At 38.4% G+C, this 20,312-nt stretch overlaps 2 protein-coding genes across 2 annotated transcripts; one reads left to right on the top strand and one right to left on the bottom strand.

Annotated features, from left to right (window-relative positions):
• Positions 1-435: 435 nt before the first annotated feature.
• nrbf2b (nuclear receptor binding factor 2b) lies at positions 436-9,721 on the bottom strand. The gene is made up of 4 exons (XM_077626132.1): positions 9,630-9,721; positions 7,275-7,359; positions 2,798-2,838; positions 436-1,761 (listed from the first exon to the last, which is right to left on the bottom strand). Exons 1-4 carry the CDS (start codon positions 9,657-9,659, stop codon positions 1,054-1,056), a joined length of 864 nt encoding a protein of 287 aa, XP_077482258.1. The 5' UTR covers positions 9,660-9,721; the 3' UTR covers positions 436-1,053.
• A 311-nt stretch (positions 9,722-10,032) lies between these two features.
• On the top strand, positions 10,033-18,617 carry LOC144093202 (NHL repeat-containing protein 3-like). The gene is made up of 3 exons (XM_077626534.1): positions 10,033-10,449; positions 13,082-13,281; positions 15,722-18,617. Exons 1-3 carry the CDS (start codon positions 10,167-10,169, stop codon positions 16,319-16,321), a joined length of 1,083 nt encoding a protein of 360 aa, XP_077482660.1. The 5' UTR covers positions 10,033-10,166; the 3' UTR covers positions 16,322-18,617.
• Positions 18,618-20,312: the final 1,695 nt, after the last annotated feature.

The following is a 20,312-nucleotide window of genomic DNA, read 5'->3' as shown; positions in this document are numbered from 1 at the left end:
TTAACCTTTCTGGAGCTACCGAACCCTACTTTAGTGTAAAATAAATGTGTTTTTCAAACTCAAGATATATAATTTCCTTGCAGCACTGATTGGCCAAGCAGTGTCACGTGATGGCAAAGCGGGCATGTTATCGTGAATAGACATGATGAGTCTGTGTCTTGACCTCCGCGGCAGGGAATCCACCGAACCCCTGAGACCGACTCACCGAACCCCTTGGGTTCGATTTAACCCAGGTTAAGAACCACTGATATATAGTGATGTTGTTAGTCGGATTATTGATCTTCATGCTGTAGACCTTACAAACTTTAAAATGAAAACTGCTTCTCTAGTTTTCAAGTGTGGATTACCATACTGAAAGAGTGGCCCGCCCTAATAGAAAACTTAAGAGTGCTGAATAGTATAGGGGAGGGGTCAGGAACCTTTTAGACACAGAGATCCATAAACAATTCATTTTAAATGTAATTCCTTGAGGGCCATACTCGCCATTTAAAAATCAAAATACATGAAAATGTGATTCTAAAAAAAATATTTCAACACTAAGTACAAAAGGTCTCTGAATTCTTTTAACAACATTGTTACACTGTTGCTAATCAATACATTTCAATAAGAGTATGCATACAAGGGAGTTTAATGAAAAAAAATTTTTTAGTGGCGCTAGAGGTAGTCTTAGGGCCACTGTGGTGAAGCAACACGACACTCCTATTGGTATGTTCGTACCTAGGCTCTCTACATTTTATCTTACAGGTTAGTTGAGAGCCATAATCACCCATCCAAAGAGCCCTACATGGCCAACGAGCCATAGGCTCCCTATCCCTGGTTTAGGGAAAGTTTTCATTTACTAGTGACAGGGCCACTAATATAAAATAAAAAAATAATAACAAGTTGAACTTCTTTTGTCTGGTCACACCTGGAAAGATACTTCAGAACCTAATAATCTTGTGTCATTCATAGTATTATTCTGTTTGTCCAAAGCCAGGAATTTTGGCATCAAAACCAAAAAGACATCAGTTTGCAGAATGAAGTCTATGTATAAAATAAAGGCAGCTAAAAGTGTCACAGTTTCTCTTTATCCAGCAACTCCTGGAGTTCATTTTTAATGTCCTCTGGCAGCTCCACAGGAGGAAGGTCATCCAAACACAGATCTTCCTGAGCGGGCATCTCGAGTGGAGGCAATTGTGGGATGGCTATCTCCTTCCCTTTACCCGTGCTTTTCCTCTCCTGTTTATCCCCTGTCGCTAAGTCTCCACCAGGCTGAGGAAGTACCCAGAGCTCAGAGCGCCCCACCAAGTCTGTGGCCTCAGCACGTAATCGTGCATTTTCCGATTGTAGCCTTTCATTCTCAGTGGTGAGTCGCTGGTTCTCATCCATCAGATGGTTGATGAGATGCCTTAAGTCTTCAATTGTGGTCTGTTGTTCTTCCAGGCGAGTTTTATCATCTTTGCTGATTTTTGAGCCAGGGCAAGGTGTCAAAGTTTGGAGGCCTCCCGTTTGCCGAGTTTGAAGCTGGTAGAGCAGGGTGTCATATTCTCGCTCTGTAGCTCCTCCCTCTCCACATGCTACAGCGGAGGATTTTTGGGAGGCTTGGGGCTGATTCTGATCTCCTGACACTGATGGCATGAGAAGCGCAGGGCAGTTTGATAGCGGTCCTAAGCCAGGTCGGGCTTTTGTGGCTTCCCGACGGGCTTCTCGTTTCCAGCGCTCTTGAATAAGATGCTGCTGCTTGATATGTGTGTCCCTCTGTAACTCAATAGACACATGGGCCTGCAAACACACAAGATGAACATTATATTAAACTGTAGTTTCAAGGTGTTATTTAAAGTCACTATTTCACAAATTTTAGACTGGTCACACCTGGAAAGATACTTCAGAACCTAAGAATAATCTGCGCCGCCCTCGGCTGGCTGTGGCTCCGCTTTTCATCCTAAATTCCTGTGCCACAACGGGGTGGTGGCGATGGCTCCGGTAATGATTCTTACGCAAGCCCTTGTCTTAACGTGCAGCTGTGACAGAGCCAGGAGAGATGCGGCGGCATATGAGCCAAAATAACCCAGTTTTAAATTGATTATTATTATTGATTATTCTGATATTGGGGTGTACTTTTGGGGTTGTCGCCACAACAAAATCGTAGAATTGTTTTAGGCCGGTTGCCCTTCCTGATGCAACCTACACATGCAGGAATCTTTTAGTTCTGATGTCACTGTCAAAATTATATGGATACTTGGGAGGGCACATTGATCTAAGAGCCAGAGGTGTAACCATGGTTGCTTTGTTTTCCTTGGGGTTTGCTAATACATTGAAGTGGATTCTTATATTTAATGGTTAAGCAACATTCCAGACAAATCAACCAAAATGCTAAAGATCTATCAATATTGTCTTTACGCCTTTTTTATTTAAAGAATGGTTGTCATTCAAATGCCTGAATTTCTTTGAACAAAATTGTCAAAAACGTCATTAGCGCCCAACACCCTGTGCGAAGGGCTCTATTGTTCTTCTAAGGATAAAATTATCATTCATAGCAAACTAAATCACCTTTTGAAGCACTTATCATACTCAAATGTCAACCAGGGCAGATCAATAGATTTTGGCGAAAATTTACAAATAGTGGTGGTCGAGAAAATCGTACAAAAACCTCATGTCATTTCGGTGTCCAAATAATTTATATATCGTCCTGAAATTGCTGATTTACATCTCATTACAATCAAGTGATCGACTTGGGACTTCTGTGGTTTAAATTATTCATGCGATTTGACAAAAAAATAAAATAACACAAACACCGACAGAAAGCAGAAGCGCTCACCTGTTTACATTCAGTTCTCTTCATTGCGTCTGTCAGAAGCTCTGCAAAAGAGACCAATTTCTAAATGTAAATTTTACATTGATAATAACAAAATATAAATACTTTTACTGATTAATGACAACCCCTAATAAATACAGATTTTCTAATTCGTGCCATTGGGCTGCATTTGTACGTCAGATTTTCTCATTTGTGCCATTGGGGTGCATTTGTACGTCTAAAAAATGCAATATAAAATCTATACATAAGTAGTCTTGTCCTCGATTATCGCGGCTTCACTTATTGTGAATTCACTTCTTCACAATTTTTTTTATTTTTTAAAGTTCATAAAAATGTGAAAATCCATGCTGAAACTCGCAAGCAGAAGCCACTCCACAGTCTTCTGCTTGCTGCTAGGACTCAGCACTGAAGAAAAAAAAAAAAGGTAGTTATAATAGAGGTGACCTTTATCCGCGATTTTTCGATAATCGGGGCCATGTCTGGTCTTCATTAACTGCGATATTCGAGGGATTACTGTATATACACTTCTACTACTACTTTCACTGTCTCTCCGCAGTTCTCAACAACCAATTATATCTATGGAACGAAACAGTCTTGCTGTGGATAAAAATAAGTATAAGTACTGTTATTTTAAGTCCAGGATTCATACACATTTTTCATATCCAAATTTAATCATTTTAAATTTAAGCACTTTCAAGACCAAATTTTCACTACCTTTTAAAGACTAGCACAATGTTATGTTATTCTTTCTTTTACGATAGGACAGGAAGAAATCACGGGCAAGGAAACTTTGATACATTTGGGACACTAAAAATGTCTCTCACACTGCCAGTATTTCAAAGTCCTGTAATGTCAAATTAAAATGAATAAAATTTTAGATTGCCTAACCATAAGGACTGGTGTTAATAATGAGGGAAAGCACCAAAAGAAACCAAGCTTACAACAAGCGTATAGTAGCGATGAAGCAAATTCTTTTTATTTTCCTTCATTTTAGTACAGTGGTACCTCGAGATACGAGCTTAATTCGTTCCGGGACTGAGCTCGTATGTCGAGTTACTCGTAACTCAAATGAATGTTTCCCATTGAAATGAACTAAAAACAAAATAATGTGTTCCAACCCTCTGAAAAAACACCAACTTAATTCTAATTTTGTTTTAAATTTTGATACCTTTCTTCTCCCGGGATGGCTCTATTTGCCCCGCCTCCACCCTGACTTTCAGATGCAACCTATCAATGGTTGTTTGCTTTTGTATTCCCTTCAAAATATTCCGAAAATGATGCACACAAATGTCCTCACAATAGGATAACGCACGACCACTTGCCAACGAGAAGTAGTATATACTCTCGCGTATTAGCGATCGCTCCGCCATTCGCGCTAACGGGGAAAAAAACACAGAAAAAAATGCAGCGCTCCGCTCAGTGCTCGTAGAGACATTACACGAGGGAGTAGCGACCAGAAAGACAGTGCCCATGATGTTCTTATGACCAGCCTCTCGCGTCCGCTGTATGCTCGTATATAAAAAATTGTCTCGTAACTCAAGATAAATATCTGCCCGAAATTTTACTTGTATCTCAAATTGCTCGTGTGTCGAGGTACCACTGTATTTATATTTTAAGACAGGGTGTTGAGAAATAAAAACAAAGCATTTTCAAGCATTTTTCAAACCTTGAAAACACAACAGCAAAATTCAAGGATTTTCCAGCATTTCAAGGACCCATATGAACCATGTAAGTCCTAATATCACCTTGGGCAGAGGTCACCAACTCTGTTCCTCATGGGCACCTGTCCAGTCGAGGAGGGATACACGAAAAACAACTTCTCAATAATCTCTCCAGAACCTTAATGATTATTTTATATTTATTATTTATTGATTATTTGATTAAGGTGTATTGGAGATGGGAAATATGGTATACAGACTGGATAGTTGCCCTCGAGGAATGGAGTTGGTGACCCCTGACCTCGGTGGTACTTTACAATATTAGATAGATTGGATTTTACTGAGCCACAACTCGTAGGATTTTGATTTCTAGGATAAACTGAAAAATGAGCAAAAATACAGATTTAATCCCATTTTGCTGTGGAAGCCAGAGTATAAGGGAGGTAGGAGATACATGGATTTTATGTGCGCTACGCCATCCTTCGTTCATTGCTGTGGCGACTTAGTTGTCATTTTTCCAAGAAATTAAATTGTTTGCCCGGAAAAAATGGTTAATATATGTTGTGTTTGAAAAATGCTCTAACAGGAGCACTGCCGATATACATGAAACAACATTTTTCTCGTCTGACCAAGTGGTTAAATGAGTGGATTGAGCATATATACATGGACCAGTTGTTAAGTAGCCTGTTCTGTTGTTTTGATCAAAACAATTTCCTGAATACTGCTTTGACCCAGTGACAAATAACACGTTGCCAATAAAAACGTTTTAAAAGGGGAAATTTTTCGCTTTCACAAAATCACATAAATGTATTGTTTCCATTATTACAGTATGTAGACATAACCTTACACCCTTTCTTAAATATTTTCCACTTTTTTAAGAAAAGCTGATTTTAATTAGCTAATGCTGCTGGAGTTCCAAAGACAATCGACCTTGGCCAATAATTGCATATTAGATGGTTAAGGTTGGACGATATACGGACTTTACTGGCAATTGCCCGATTAACAAAAGAAAGAAGCCTACTAAGTAATTTGGATTGAGCAACTGCAGCAGGTTTGACTGATGGAAAGACCCCAGAATGAGACAGTCTAAGAAACTAATCCACAAGGAGGCACTATGCAATGTTGATTTGTCTTCTTAAGGTCTTTTCTTAGCTATGCCTTGGTGGCAACGAGGGTGAGACTTAGTCAGTGAATGCTTCGAAATGTATATTCTTCCAAAAAGTTGCACAGAGCGGCGGGTGTGTTAAGTGTCAATGAATATGTCTAACTACAGCTGGGCGATATGACAAAAATTGTTATCACGATTAAAAAAGTAAAAAAATAAATCAGTTGATATTGATAATGATATAATAATCAATAATGATAACTAACATCTCTTGTTTCAAAATTGAAACTTCAAACTTCTGTGAATAAGTAAATAAACGACTTTCCTCATTCAAATACAAAAGTAACTATGTTACCTTACTTTATAAAAAAGAGAATATGAAATATGATGACTTTAAAAAGTATTTTTGTTGTTCTGTTGTGCGATAAAGATAAGACAACTCTCTCCTGACACTGAAAAGTAAATAATAAAACCTGTAGACATTTTGATAGGTGTCTTTATTTTTATAAATGCACCTTCAAACCAAAAGTTGCTGTGCAATATCAAATACATAAAATAATCAACTGAAGACAGTCACTATTGGCAAGCAGAGTATTTTCAGCCTCACAAAAAAAACTGAGTAAATTTATCTCACATATGGCCATTTAAAAAATACAAATAAAACAAGTTAGATGAACTCAACCCATTTTAACCCAAGATAAAAAAATATTGATTTTTGCATTGTTTTCATAACATTTATATAAAATGGGAAAACATCTTGATATCAAGAAAGAAAAATATTACAGGCTGTCCTCATATGAGGACAGTGGGTCAAGGACATTTTCAGTACGGCTGCTCTTTGCACAGGTACGAGGCATTAAAAAAATAATTATAAAAAAGAAAACGCAAGGGAGAATTCACTTGGATCTTTGAGTAGGTTGGGTCTGTGTTGCAAACCAAAAGTTGTTGTGCAATATAAAATAAATAAAATACTCAACTGAAAATATCTTCATTGGCAAGCAGACTATTTAAATGTTACTTTTCCAAAATGGTTGTTTAAAAACAACCATTTGACAATTTTTTTTAGATTTCCAGAATTTAGGGAGGTTGTCAGGAATCCCGGAGTTTGCGTTACTTGTCCGGGTAAACTCCAGAAATTCCAGAGAAGTTGATTTTGCAACGTTTTCATAACATTTGCATTAAATGGGAAACTCCTTCATATCAAGTAAGAAAATAATTACAGGCTGTCTTCAAATGAGAAGAGTTGGTTAATATGGGTTAAGGAAATTTTCAATAAGGGTGCCGTTTGTGTTTAAGAGGCATTTAAAAAAAAGGAAAGAAAATGACAGGGAGACTTTGGTTGGATCTTTTAGTGGGTTGGCTCGATGTTGTCCTCCATCTCATTATCGCTCATTTTGGCTGTGTTATAGTAGTACTTTTGCTTTTATGCGGTGTTAGCCGCTCTATAGCTAACCATGCTAAAAATAACTGTTTGTTCCTTACCATCTTCTTCGCCTACTGAACATCGGTCTAAAACTAGCGTTCCCATCGCATCAGCACCCTGGTTCTTTGTGGTGTTCGGGTGGTCTAATAGCAGTTTAAATTTATGGAATATTGAAGGTTTTTAGTATTATTGTTGACAAAAAAATTATTTGCCAATTATTAAGGTTATCGTTTCATCGTCCAGTTCTCACTTGAAGCATCACTGACAGACATACCCAAGATCCAAACAACTTACCTGCTGCTTTGCCATGACATGAAATTGCCTCTTCATACTTTCCAACAGCAAGCAAACGATCTGCCTGCCTGCTCTGCTGATGGGCCTGAGGTTTTACAAAAACATGCACATGGCTCAATAAAGTCTGTTAAAACATGATGAAGCAAAAGTTTGTTTAATATTTATATTATATTTAATATATATGAACTTTGCTTTTTCTTTAAATAGAAATCTGTACCTGGGCTACATTGCCATGTATAAAATGAGGCAATTTCTGTTTTAGGTCAAATACGTAGATAAAATCACAACTTGTTTTTGTTGGCCATTCTCAACAAGGCTTGGGCTTTTGAATACCGTAAGTAGTACCTGCTGCACACAAAGAAACTCATACCTGTCAACCTCGGCCAATTGCTTCCCTTATTAATGATTGCAATTCCCCGTAAGCGATAATATACTGTACAAATGCAACACGGCACATATTTACTCACATAGGATGCATTAAAAAGTCTAAAATTTTCCCCAAAGTGGACGTAGTGACCAATCAGTCAGTGAGCCTTTTATATGCACGAAATTCAAGATTCTGGAAATGTCGCTGTATGACGCTGACAGCTTGACTGTTAAGGTACATTGCTCAATGACGCGCTATTTTTATATAGTGAAAAGGTAGACGAGTGAAAGGGGAATGCGCGTGCGCATAACATGCTTAAAGAAATGACAATATATAGCAGTAGACGATGACGTCTTCGTCTGCTACTAGTGACCGAGACGATCCGGATTAGAGCCGAAATGGGTTTTTAAAAAAATTACAAAAATAAAAAATACTGTACAAAAGTTGTTATACGGCGTACACAATTTGAAATGATAAAAACGTATAAAATACAGGAAAAACTTATAAGTTGACAGGAATAGAAACCACCAACTGCAACTCTGTTCAACACTTTTAGAGGGAGGTAAGTAGGAAAGAAATCAACACTTTAGTGTTGTGAAAAACTTCAAATTTCAACTTTTGAGGACAGTAGATAGTTATATATATTCAATACACTATACAGTCGTACCTTTACTTACGAAATTAATTGGTCCCAAGACTTTTTCCGTAACATGAAAATTCCATAAGTAGGTGTACTTTAAATGTAAATTCTCTGATTCGTTCCATGGTCCTCGCACAACTACCAACTAAACCCTTTAAAATTGGTCAAAGTGTCCCAATTTTGTATGAAAGGTGTGAGGAAACACACAAAAATGAGAGAAAAATTCTAAGGAAATGATTTATTAATGTCTTAAAATAAACAACAGCATATGAAAATATGCCCTGTGCTGCTGAAATATCTCCCTCTGCGGACATTATAGATGTAATACCCGTGTTTGGCCGCCAGATGGCGGCAAGAGCCCGTTTTACCAGGGCCAAAAGCCGTCCACTTTGTAGTACATTTTAGACTTTTACGTGTGACCTATGAGTGTGTGTGAAAATATGTGCCACGTTGCATTTGTAGTTTTTAATCGCTTAATAAGGGGAATTCAAAATAAAATAATGGATAAGCAAATGCATTTACTTTTTGGGGGGTTTCGTAACTTCGATCGTTTTCGTATCTCGAGTCACATATTTGCATTTCAAAAAGTTCGTAACCTGAAACTTTCATACCTAGAGGCATTCGTAAGTAGAGGTATGACTGTACTTTATTTTCATGACTATTCACTTTGTAGATCCTCACTAAAAGTATAAACGCTATGAACGAACAAATGTGGAAACTGTACTTAAAAAAGGTAAAATGAACTGAAAACATTGTTTTATACTGTAGTTCTTTTAAAGTAGCCGCCCTTTTGCCGTGATTACTGCTCTGCACTCTTTGTATCAGCTTCAACATGTTTGAGTGAAATGATCTTCACTTTATAGGTATGCCTCATCAGGATTACTTTGGGGAATTTCTTGCTTTATAAAATCAAGTTTTGTAGAAGTCAGGTTAATACTTAGCCAAAAGCTATTACTGGACAACTGTTAAAATTCATATTAGGGCACCGAATAATCAGCTAATTAACAAAAAGCTATAATTACTTTAATAAATGGCATGTCAAATAGGCACTGCTAGCAAAATATTTTTCTCATGTGAATTAATGTTATAACGACGTGACTCTCATCCACGCGGGGGGTTAATAATGCGATTTATCATCGCAAACGGATAGAGCAACAGCAAAAACTTTATGTAACCAAGCTGCACAAGTAATTTATAAAAGTCAGATTATATTGAGTGCAGTGCTGAGATCTTAGATTTATACAGCATGTAAACGCCCCCAGAAAACACTGAGAGAAGCTAATGTAGCTTACCTTTGAAATCTACTGTAACGTTAGCCTAATATTGCAACATCATGACATAAACTTACGAGATTAAGTGGACTGTCAACGACCTCCATGCAGCCAATTCGTCGATGATTTTCACTACATGAAGGGTGGTGTATTTGTCCCTCTAAGACTGTCATTCGAACTGATTAAGAAATACGTACAAAATTACGAGAGTAGAAGATATTTGTGGCATAGTCGCCTCCACCGACGACTCTACCTAACACGTCATAGACTGTTACCGGAAATAGAATTGTTTTCATAATAAATAGGAAAATATACACATTAGGAATATTTTAAGATAAAAGAGTGATTCGAGCACATTATTATTGTCCACATGCTATAGATGTGAATTTACCAAATAGAAATAAGACAGCATGATAGTTATTTGTTATTTATTTATTTTGTATTTGTCTTTTATTGTCTAGGCGGAAAACCAATGCCACGGGGGTTTATCAAACGGCTTCTGGAATTTGATACAGCTTTGTGGACACACCAGGAAGTAAATGATGACTTATTAGCTACCGGATCAATACCGAATCGTTTGTTTTGGTCGATCAATACTGTATGTAAGAACGCCTATGTATATTGTCTGCGTCGCTCCTTGGATGTCAATGAAAAGCTATATGTGTACGATATTGCCCGTTATGGGTTCATTCTTCCTTCTAATGATAGTGCTGTACAGCGTCTTTAACCCTCAGCAAGCTGCTTTCAAGGCTGTCATCATTCAGGACCACCAACTTCTAGGCAGACCACTGTACAAATTAGACCCGAATTGGCCCAGAAACCCTGAACTTTTTTCGGGGGCTGTGTTTGGAGTTGCAGTCAACACGTATGCTGGTGTAGTGTATGTGGCACAGCGAGGTAAATTCATTATTGTTGCAACATATTATTCTGTAGTTTGTCAATATAAGTCTTCAAATGCATGTGAATATTTACGAATTGTAGGGATGTCCGCGATCTGATCATGTGATCGGATATCGGGACCAATCACGTCATTTGCAGAGGACTGGAATTGGGTAGAAAAAGTGTGATGTATTTAAGTGTTTTCTCATTGGCTGTCATTGATGACAATAAACGTCCAATTCATTTTGAGAGGGAGGACTGATCTAATGATTGCTCCCAACTTCCCTGTCAAATTGAATTGGACACATATTGCCGCCAAGGGCAGCAAAACATGATCACTCACTGGTAGGCTTCAAAGTTGGAATGGATTTAATGTCTATAACTCTGGCAAATTAATATTTACAAAAAAACTGCTGTTTGTACTCCGTTTCACGTCATGATTCGATTCGAGGTGATTGTTCTGCATTTATTGTATATTAGTTTGAAAAAAACCCTCATCATTATGGACATAAAAGTACATTTATATAGATTTATTTCTGAAACTTCATTCAGCACTTGCGTGTATATATGTTTTGTTTGAAAAACAAATGGCCTTCATTATATCATTTTCTCAGTTTTTACAACTGACCTCCTTTAGTACAAAGGTGCTTAAATGCAGGATTCTGAATTCATTAATTCATCTTCCATACCACGCATCCTTAAAAAGGTTGCGAGGGTTGCTGGAGCCTAACCCAGCTGACTTCGGGTGAAAGGCAGACGACACCCTAGACTGGTTGCCAGTCAGCCGTCAGGCACACAGAGAGACAAACGACCATACGCACTCACTATCATACCACCACCAGCGGGAATGGAGCCCGCGCCCCCCACACTGAAGTCAGGAGAGTGAACCTGTACAAAACGAGGCAGCTTAGGATTCTAAATATGGAGGAAAAAAACTATAGTATGGCCAGCAATCAGTAAAGAATAGTTATCTAAAACAAAAAAAATGGCAGTTAAAAACATTAGCTTGAGCATTCTAGGTATAACACTTTTTGTTTGGGCATTACTGTAGTATACCATTGATTTTGATATGGTACTTAAGATAGCAAACAGCGCCCCCGTGCGTCCAAGTATGATTAGCACATATGCCATGGCCCGACGGCTGACTGCTGCCGACTAGTGCAGGGGTCTCCAACTCCGGTCCTCGAGGGCCCCTATTCAGTCTGTTTTCCATGTCTTCCTCCACCAACACACCTGAATCAAATAATCAGGATCGTGATCAAGCTCCTGGACAGCTTGCTGATTAGTTGATCATTTGATTCAGGTGTCGAAAACAGACTGGAATGGGGCCCTCGAGGACCGGAGTTGGAAACCCCTGGAGTAGTGTATGTGTGAAAGTGTGGCAACCTATTGTTTATTTCCATATAAAACACGTGTAAACATAGATTCAAACAGATTCTAAAATAATAGAAGAATAATTCTATGTAATTTCACGATATATCGCAGAATCATTTTTTTAAACAACTTAACTTAAACAAACGTTGCTAAAATCAAGGGGAAATGTCCACAGACAGAAAAAAATCATCAACAAAAAATAGCTCAATTTGTCACATTGTATGAAAACCTTATTTGCTTAAAATTTAAGCATCATTTGCAACCCTGTTTTGTTGTGCACTCAGGGCCGTACTCTGAGACTTTCAGGCTAGAGGTCAGACATTAAACGGGGGGTTAAACAGGCTGCCCTGCATTGCTCCCTCCCACTCACGCACTACATTTTTGGCTCACTGAAATTAGATTTGCATTTCACCCTCATGCCATAATATGGACATTTTCAGACCAGTACTCAGGTGTGCAGATGGCGACCCACTAAATAGTTTGAAGCAAAATATAAAATAAACTGTCATTACAACTCGATGGCAAATTCAGGTTACACTCTCAGAGCTGCCAACCTCCGTCGACCCCATTTCAGAGTACCTTTGTCCCATTTCCAGTGTTTCCGGAGTGAATTAGATTCACCCAAAATCGATATAAAATGTAAAAAAAAATAAGCGTAGGACAATTTAAATTAAACTGTTATTATCATGTTTGTACATTAATTGAAATATTGTGTTTTTGCAAACTATTTAAAAAGTAAGGCACAATGAAAATAAGTTTATCTTTGTGTTTGGGTTTTTATACGTGCGTAATTCCAACATATGTCACGCTGAAGTCGCACTTGCATGTTGTGCCATGTGCAAATGTCGGTCTTTTTTGAGACGGCTTCAACATGGGATATTTCGTCGAATACGAACCAATAAACATCTCCGAGTGTCTGGGTTTGTGTGGCCCGGTGGAGCGAGTGGTTAGCGCATCGGCCTCATGGGTCCTGCGTTCAAATCCAGGTCACGTCCTCCTGTGTGGAGTTTGCATGTTCTCCCCGAGCCTGCGTGGGTTTCCTCCGGGTACTCCGGTTTCCTGCCACATTCCAAAAACATGCATGGTAGGCTGATTGGACACTCTAAATTGCCCCTAGGTATGGGTGTGGGTGTGCATGGTTGTCCGTCTCATTGTGCCCTGGAATAACACGTCAACAATAGTCAAAACAGATGAGGCCCAAAGCGTCAAGAAGCCTCTTGGAGGATTAAATAAATGATGTTTTTACAACAAAGTCTTCTATGTGTCTCCTCCATAGGTGACAGTGTGCCCAAGGTGCTAGTGTTTACAACAGAAGGCGATTTCCTCATGTCCTGGAATACAACTACCCTAGAGATGCCCCATGGTATATTTTTAGCAGATGCTATGTCAAACCCAACTGTCTGGATCACAGATGTGGGTAATGGTCCAAATGGACACTGCATCAAACAGTACTCACCATCAGGCAATCTTCTGCAGGTAAGCTCTTGAGTGGTAATTTTCTTAAGCCCTTAATAACCTTTTATAATGATCACTGCAAAGATTATTTTCATGTTTTTTTTCTTATTTACACTTCTTTTTTTATGATTTGTGGTGATTTTACCAATCATTGCAATTTTTGGACTCCCCTGTTGTGGACCTAACATTTAAAGTCCTTTGGGGATTATTTCTGTTATATTTTTCAGTGCCAATTATTCAGGGATACCCAAACTATGGGCTAAATGCAACATTAGGATGAGTTTCTATTGTAACATTATGAAATTATACAAGTATCTTGAGGTCAACCTGCATTCTGTTGCACTTCTCATCTTCAAAACTAAATTGTTAAGTCCTTTTCAGACTTCAAGACATGTCCTATGCAGATTTTATAACCTGAACGTTACATAGTTTTTATGTGGCGTCAACAGCAAAACAAACCACTCTTCTAAAGATGGATGTTCCATTAAATATTTTTCTGTTTCTTCCTGGGCTCTGTCAGGCCCAGTGCTAGGCAGGTGGATGGATGTGTCACCCAATTACAGCTTCAGCACCAGACGGGTGGAGCAGCGACAGGTGTCAGCAATCATCAAACATTTACATGTTTCTCCACTATTAGACTTGAGATAAATGAAATTCTGTTTTTCCAATGTACAGACGCTCCCCTACTTACGAACGAGTTAGGTTCCGAGCGATTGTTCATAAGTTGAATTTGTTTGTAAGTTGATTCAGTGCTATATTTTGTATTATAATTTATGTTTAAGGCCTATATAAGTATATTGAAGGTTTATACAAGTGCATTTGTATGTTTAAGGCTTGTATAAGTAACACGCATTGGTTTGTACTAAAAACACATTTAATAAAATGGAGAGAATATGTACAGTACTGTATAGAGAGAGAGAGAGAGATTTATGTATTAGAAACTGGCCGAAAGAAGCGATCTAACGACGATTGCACAGTTTTCTTCTTTTTTTCATCATAAATGATGCGGTAGCACTGTATGGCATCATTCAATTGATTTGCAAACTTTGTGCAACGTTCAATATTTGGGTGCTGCTGCTCGATCTTTCTGTTTATAAATGGTACTGACGTTCGAACGATTCAAGTTGTATGCCCGTGCAACGCTCACCACTCTCACGCGCATCAAGCTTCGTTATTATTGCCACTCGTTTCAAATGAAATGGCTTGCCTCTTCCTTGCACCTCCCTCACTAGAAGCCTTTCACTTTTCACCAACCATATTGAATAATGGCTGCACGAGATATTTCATGATAAAAATGAAAAAGGTTCTTTGCGCACTGGAGATACGTCACGCACTTATGCAACTTACGCACTGCAACGAACTGGGCAGAGGAAGGTGGATGCTGGGTGAGCTGAGCGCTCACATCGCCAGGCGTCGGTATTAGTGGCGGAAAGAAGCACTACTCGGAAAAAGGCGCGCAATACAAAATCGAAATTACGAACATTTTTCGACATAAACGCAATTTGCAGACATGTTCGTATGTACCGTTGTTTGTAAGTCGTATGTTCGTAAGTAGGGGAGCGTCTGTATTAAACAAAATTCTTTACGCTTGTATGACCATGATAAAGGTGTTGTCTAACCTTGAATAATCAGGTCAATCAGTGACTTAGTTCCAAAGAATGAAGGGCATCATGTTTATACTACCGGTTAAGGTTTGAACAGTCTGAAATTTAGTGCAAATTAGAGTCAAATTCTCAATTGCATTATTTGAGTGAAATTTGACCTTTGCTGTTCCGCATCACATAGTTCCTTTGATATTAGACTGTACAGTCATTGACACAGTGTAACCAGATGAAAAATGTAAAGGCTTTGGTGCAAGTGTGTGTTCTCTAATAATGTGCTTACCGTATTTTCACACCTTTAGGACACCCCCTGAAAGGGCGCTGTCTCAGTTGCCGGTGTATTTTCTGTTTTTTTTGTCAATAGAAAAGGCGCTCCGTTTCAAAGGACGCGCTGCAATGGTTGTGTTAGCATGACACACATGCTAGCATGCATGCTAGCATATGTTTTAAAAAAGTCAACAGGAGCAAAACTGAGTTTGACATAATGTTTCTCATCTCATTTTCTCAAATCGTCACGTAACTCGTGCGACGCTGCCTGCCGTCTTTGTATGGAGGGTTAAAAGCGCTACGAACACACGGAAGTCAACTGCCTTGCCACATGTTTTGAATGGCTTTACCGTAATGCTTTGAATATGCAGAGAGGCTATTTTTAGGGTGAATGTCCGTTGGGTTGATCGCAATAAGGGTGTCGTCAAGAAATGAAACCAGTCAGTCAAGCGGTCAGGGTCATACAAAATTTTGAATTTAGTGAATGAACAAGGCGCACCCACTGATTGGGCGCCCCGTCCATTTTTGAGAAACGTTTTTGCATACTGAGTGTAAAAATATGGTAATTTAATTTTGTTAAATGTACTTGTCAGGTGCTAGGGACACCAGGAGAAGCTGGCTCTGGACTCAATCCCCTTCAATTTGACCAGCCAGCTGAGATCGTCGTCCATGACTCCGGAGAAATGTACATAGTGGACGGTGATGGTGGTATGAATAATCGTCTCATTAAATTATCCAAAGAGCAGGAAGTTATATGGGTGCATGGAGAAAAGGGACATGGCCTGGCTCAGTTTGATATCCCACACAGTGTAACTATTGACAGTGCTCAAAGAGTGTGGGTGGCTGACAGAGGAAACAAGAGGATCCAGGTCTTCAATTCCCTTACAGGTGATTGGCTGGGCTCATGGGGGAGTTGCTTCACTGAGGATGCACCCTATTCAGTCCGACTCACACCTGATAATAAATATTTTGTTGTAGTACATCTTAATACCAACCAGATTTCATTACTAAATGCACCATTGGTGGGTTTAATTGGCCAGTGCAAAGTGGTCAGTGTCATTCAACTGCCTGATGAGGTCAAGCCACATTTGGTTGACCTGGACCTGAAGTCCGGGGCACTCTATGTGGCTGAGATTGGTGCCCAGCAAGCGCAGAAGTTCACCCCTTTCGGCCTAGTTGATGGGTTTGTATAAATTCAACTGATTGAAAACTAAATGCTGCTTTTTTTTATTACCGGTCTGATTTTTTTCACATTTTTTTCACATTTTTTCCGATACCTATTGCCATATTCTTAGAGCAGGAAAAATATTGTGAGCATTAAATTACAAATTATATTTTTTAGTATTAAAGTGAGTCCTTCTGGTAATTGCTAAAGAAATCTTTACAAATATTAATTGCTGCTATGTTATTATCATATTATTCTAAGGAGAGATGGTTGCATACAGCATATGTTTGGCTAGTTGTTTGATTTACAGCAGCCAAAAAGTATGATGGTGCTGGGATACTTCAGATCTGATTTCATCTTGTGACATTTTATAATCTACCGTATTTTCACGACTATAAGGCGCACTTAAAAGTCTTACATTTTCTCCAAAATAGACAGGGCGCCTTATAATCCAGTGCGCCTCATATATGGACCAATACTAAAATTGTTATCACGATAAAATAAAATAAATCAGTCGATAGATTACAGCATCCTCTACAGGTCTCGCAACTACGGTAAGCAGCCTGCGACTACATTTTCCCCCGTGCGCGATTCATGCTGGGATATGTAGTTCTTTTGTCATTACACCCAGTATGACGGCGAGCACACTAATTTGGTGCTCTGCGTCATTCCGGCTGGATTGACAAAAGAAATCCTGCCGCTAGATGTTGGCGTCAACAGAGCATTCATAGCTAAACTGCGAACTATATATATAAATATATTATATATGGATCAATATTGAGCCGCAACAACTCTCGCAACTACGGCAAACAGCCGAAGACTCTATTTCTGGTGCGCGGTGAATGCTAAGATATATAAAACGGCGGTGCATTTCGGTTGAGCTCGATCTAGCACATTAATTCTATGTTCGTCGTCATTCCCAGTGGAAGTCTCAACTGTGGTCCAAGCTTTCAGGAAGGCAGAAATTACTGCCCACCTGTTCAACATGAGTTATTATGCTATTGCTGTGTCACGAAAATACTAATACTTAAACCTCGGAGAAAATAAAAAAAAACTTGTTTATTCATGTTGGGAGTGAATGGAGTTGTCAGAAAGCTGATTTATAATCTATTAATAAAGTTTGGCTGACCTATCTGACTGTTTTGTTGGCATTCCCTTTAGCGCAGCACCATCTAGTGGATGCATGACGTAACCCCAGCCTCTACTGTAGACCCGTATAATGCGGTGCGGTAGACCAGTGTAATGCGGAGCGGTGCGCCTTTAAATGCGGTGCGTCTTGTGTGTGTCAAATACAGAAATACTGACACTGCGCCTTTAAATGCGGTCTGCCATACAGTCGTGAAAATACGGTAAATATAGCCAAATTGGGCGCCAATATTGATACTGATTATCGATCAGGATATCACTAAGTGGAACCTCTAAGGTCAAACACAACCTATTTTGAGAAGCTGGTCAACCTCCGATTTGCTTTTCTGAACTGTAATGACAACAAAAGAAAGCACAATAGCATTTATTATTATTCTTATCATAAGTTTTCTCATTTCAAGTAGGAGAGCGAGATTGAAAATGCTGTTCTAGTTTTGACAAAAACGTGGCGTGAAAGCCACTTGCCAAGCATCCCGATGCTCAGAGAAGGTCAAGAAAATGCATTTATGTAATGAATGGCCTGACTGACATAAACATTTAATAGCTTTCTGTGTGGCAACTCAGACATGAAGGAGAACGTGCTGAGTGAGTCGGGAGTAGCAACACGTCAAAATCTGAAAACGCGGCATACTCATGGTGTGGCACCAGCCTTATGTGGGAGATGTTGATTTGTTTTTCTTGCCTTTACATGCAACCCTTTTGTTTACTTGATTTTCACATGTTAATATATCTTCGTGTTCAATCAATATGTCAAAAGACTTTATTGTCATTATACAACAACTGCGTATAACGAAATTAGTGGTGCTACTCCACAAAGTGCGTGTTTCCCAATAAAACATAAATAAGTAATTTAAAAAACTCACATCCGGGCAAGATTATAGTATATTCTAAAATATTGTGCATATCTAAATATTGCACATTTTTATTGTACACCCCGAAGTTATAGCACATCTTCTGGGCGGTGTTGATAACTCTCTGCATGGCTTTTCTGTCTGCTGCCGTGCTTCCAGCATACCACACTGTAATGCAGTATGTCAAGTTATCTTTTGTGCCACTGTAATTTCCGTGGTGACTCGAAATGCACCTCGTGTTAAAAAACTGAGAACGGAGCTGTCTCATCAGAAATAAGTGTTCATGCATTCTTAATCTAAAGGAAAATAAACTTTGGAATTGTAACAAAAAAACTCTGTAGCCCTTTTGTTGTCTCGAACTCCAACACTTATTTGTCTCACGAACCGCACTTGAGTGAGTGTGTGTTGAGTAGGTGGAGAAGTGTTGACAGATTGGGCGAAATTCCCTCCAAACTGAGTGCCTTATATTTACGGGTGATTGTTTTAGAGTCTTTGTAATCTGCTAACCCTGAGGTGCCAGTGGCTCATGATTTCCATAATTGACGGTCGACCGTGTCTTGTGTGCATGAGATTTAAAAACTTTAAGATTTATTTCTCTGACAGACCGGCACCAGATGGCTCGCGGACCGGTACTATGCATTTTTGGGGGGGGATGTATGAGGAAACTTGCATAACTGGAGCAAAAAAAACTCGCAAATTTTAACCGAATAGACGACCACAAAAAAAGAATTCAAATCAAAAAATGGTACCTCTCTCTCTTTGCTGCTGTCACAGATATTTATCCGGTATTTTATGTATTTTTGTCCACATTTGCATATATTTTATACAAAATTGGTATACATTTATCATTTTTAAATGGTTTAGGGAGTAGTGTGAAAAATCCTGGAAGAGATTATACTAATTCCATGTAAAATACAGTAATACCTTGATATACAAGTGTCCCAACACACACAAAAATTTGAGATACGAGGAAAATTCCAAGCAGATATTAGCCCTGAGATACGAGACAAATTTGACATACGAGCACACGATGCGGCCGCTAGGCGGTCCTTTTCAAGCTGATGAGAGGGAGGGGCTTCTTTTAATATGGATAAAGGAGGAACCGTTAGCGGAATCTACGAGGATTTCAAATTACAGCAAGTAGCAAAGAAAGGGGAGAGTTCCACGCCAGCGAAAACCTTCAAAGTGAGTCATGGCTGGTTCGATAACTTTAAAAAACGAACTGGAGATACACTCGGTTGTGAGACACGGGGAAGCAGCTAGTTCCGACTCGAAAGCCGCGTCAGAATACATTAACACCTTTGCCCAGTTCCGACTCAAAAGCCGCGGCGGAATATATAAACACCTTTGCCTCGGTTATAGCACAACAATTAATTTTAGTTCTTTTAAACACATTTTAGTAATATTAAACCACTAGTTCTGTGTTACTTTGTTAATAGATGGCGATTAGAAGAAATAAAAAAAAAATTTCCAATCCAGTATCCTGTTTTTGGTGTTTTTTCAGAGGGTTGGAACGAATTAATTTGTTTTTAGTTCATTTCAATGGGAAACGTTCGTTCGAGTTACGAGAATATTGACATACGAGCTCAGTCCCGGAACAAATTAAGCTCGTATCTCAAGGTACCACTGTATATATATATATATATATATATATATATATATATATATATATATATATATATATATATATATATATATATATATATATATATACATATATACATATATATATATATATATATATATATATATATATATATATATATATATATATATATATATATATATATATATATATATATATATACATATATACACATATATATATATATATACATATACTACATATATATCTACATATATACACATATATATACATATACATATACATATATATATACGTGTGTATTTATATATGTGTATATATATGTATGTATATGTGTGTATATGTATGTATATGTATGTATATGTGTGTATAAATATGTATGTATGTGTGTATATATATGTATATATATATGTATA

Source organism: Stigmatopora argus, chromosome 18, assembly GCF_051989625.1.
Source record: "Stigmatopora argus isolate UIUO_Sarg chromosome 18, RoL_Sarg_1.0, whole genome shotgun sequence".
NCBI classification, from domain to species: domain Eukaryota; kingdom Metazoa; phylum Chordata; class Actinopteri; order Syngnathiformes; family Syngnathidae; genus Stigmatopora; species Stigmatopora argus.
This window is presented reverse-complemented; position numbering and strand designations above follow the sequence as displayed.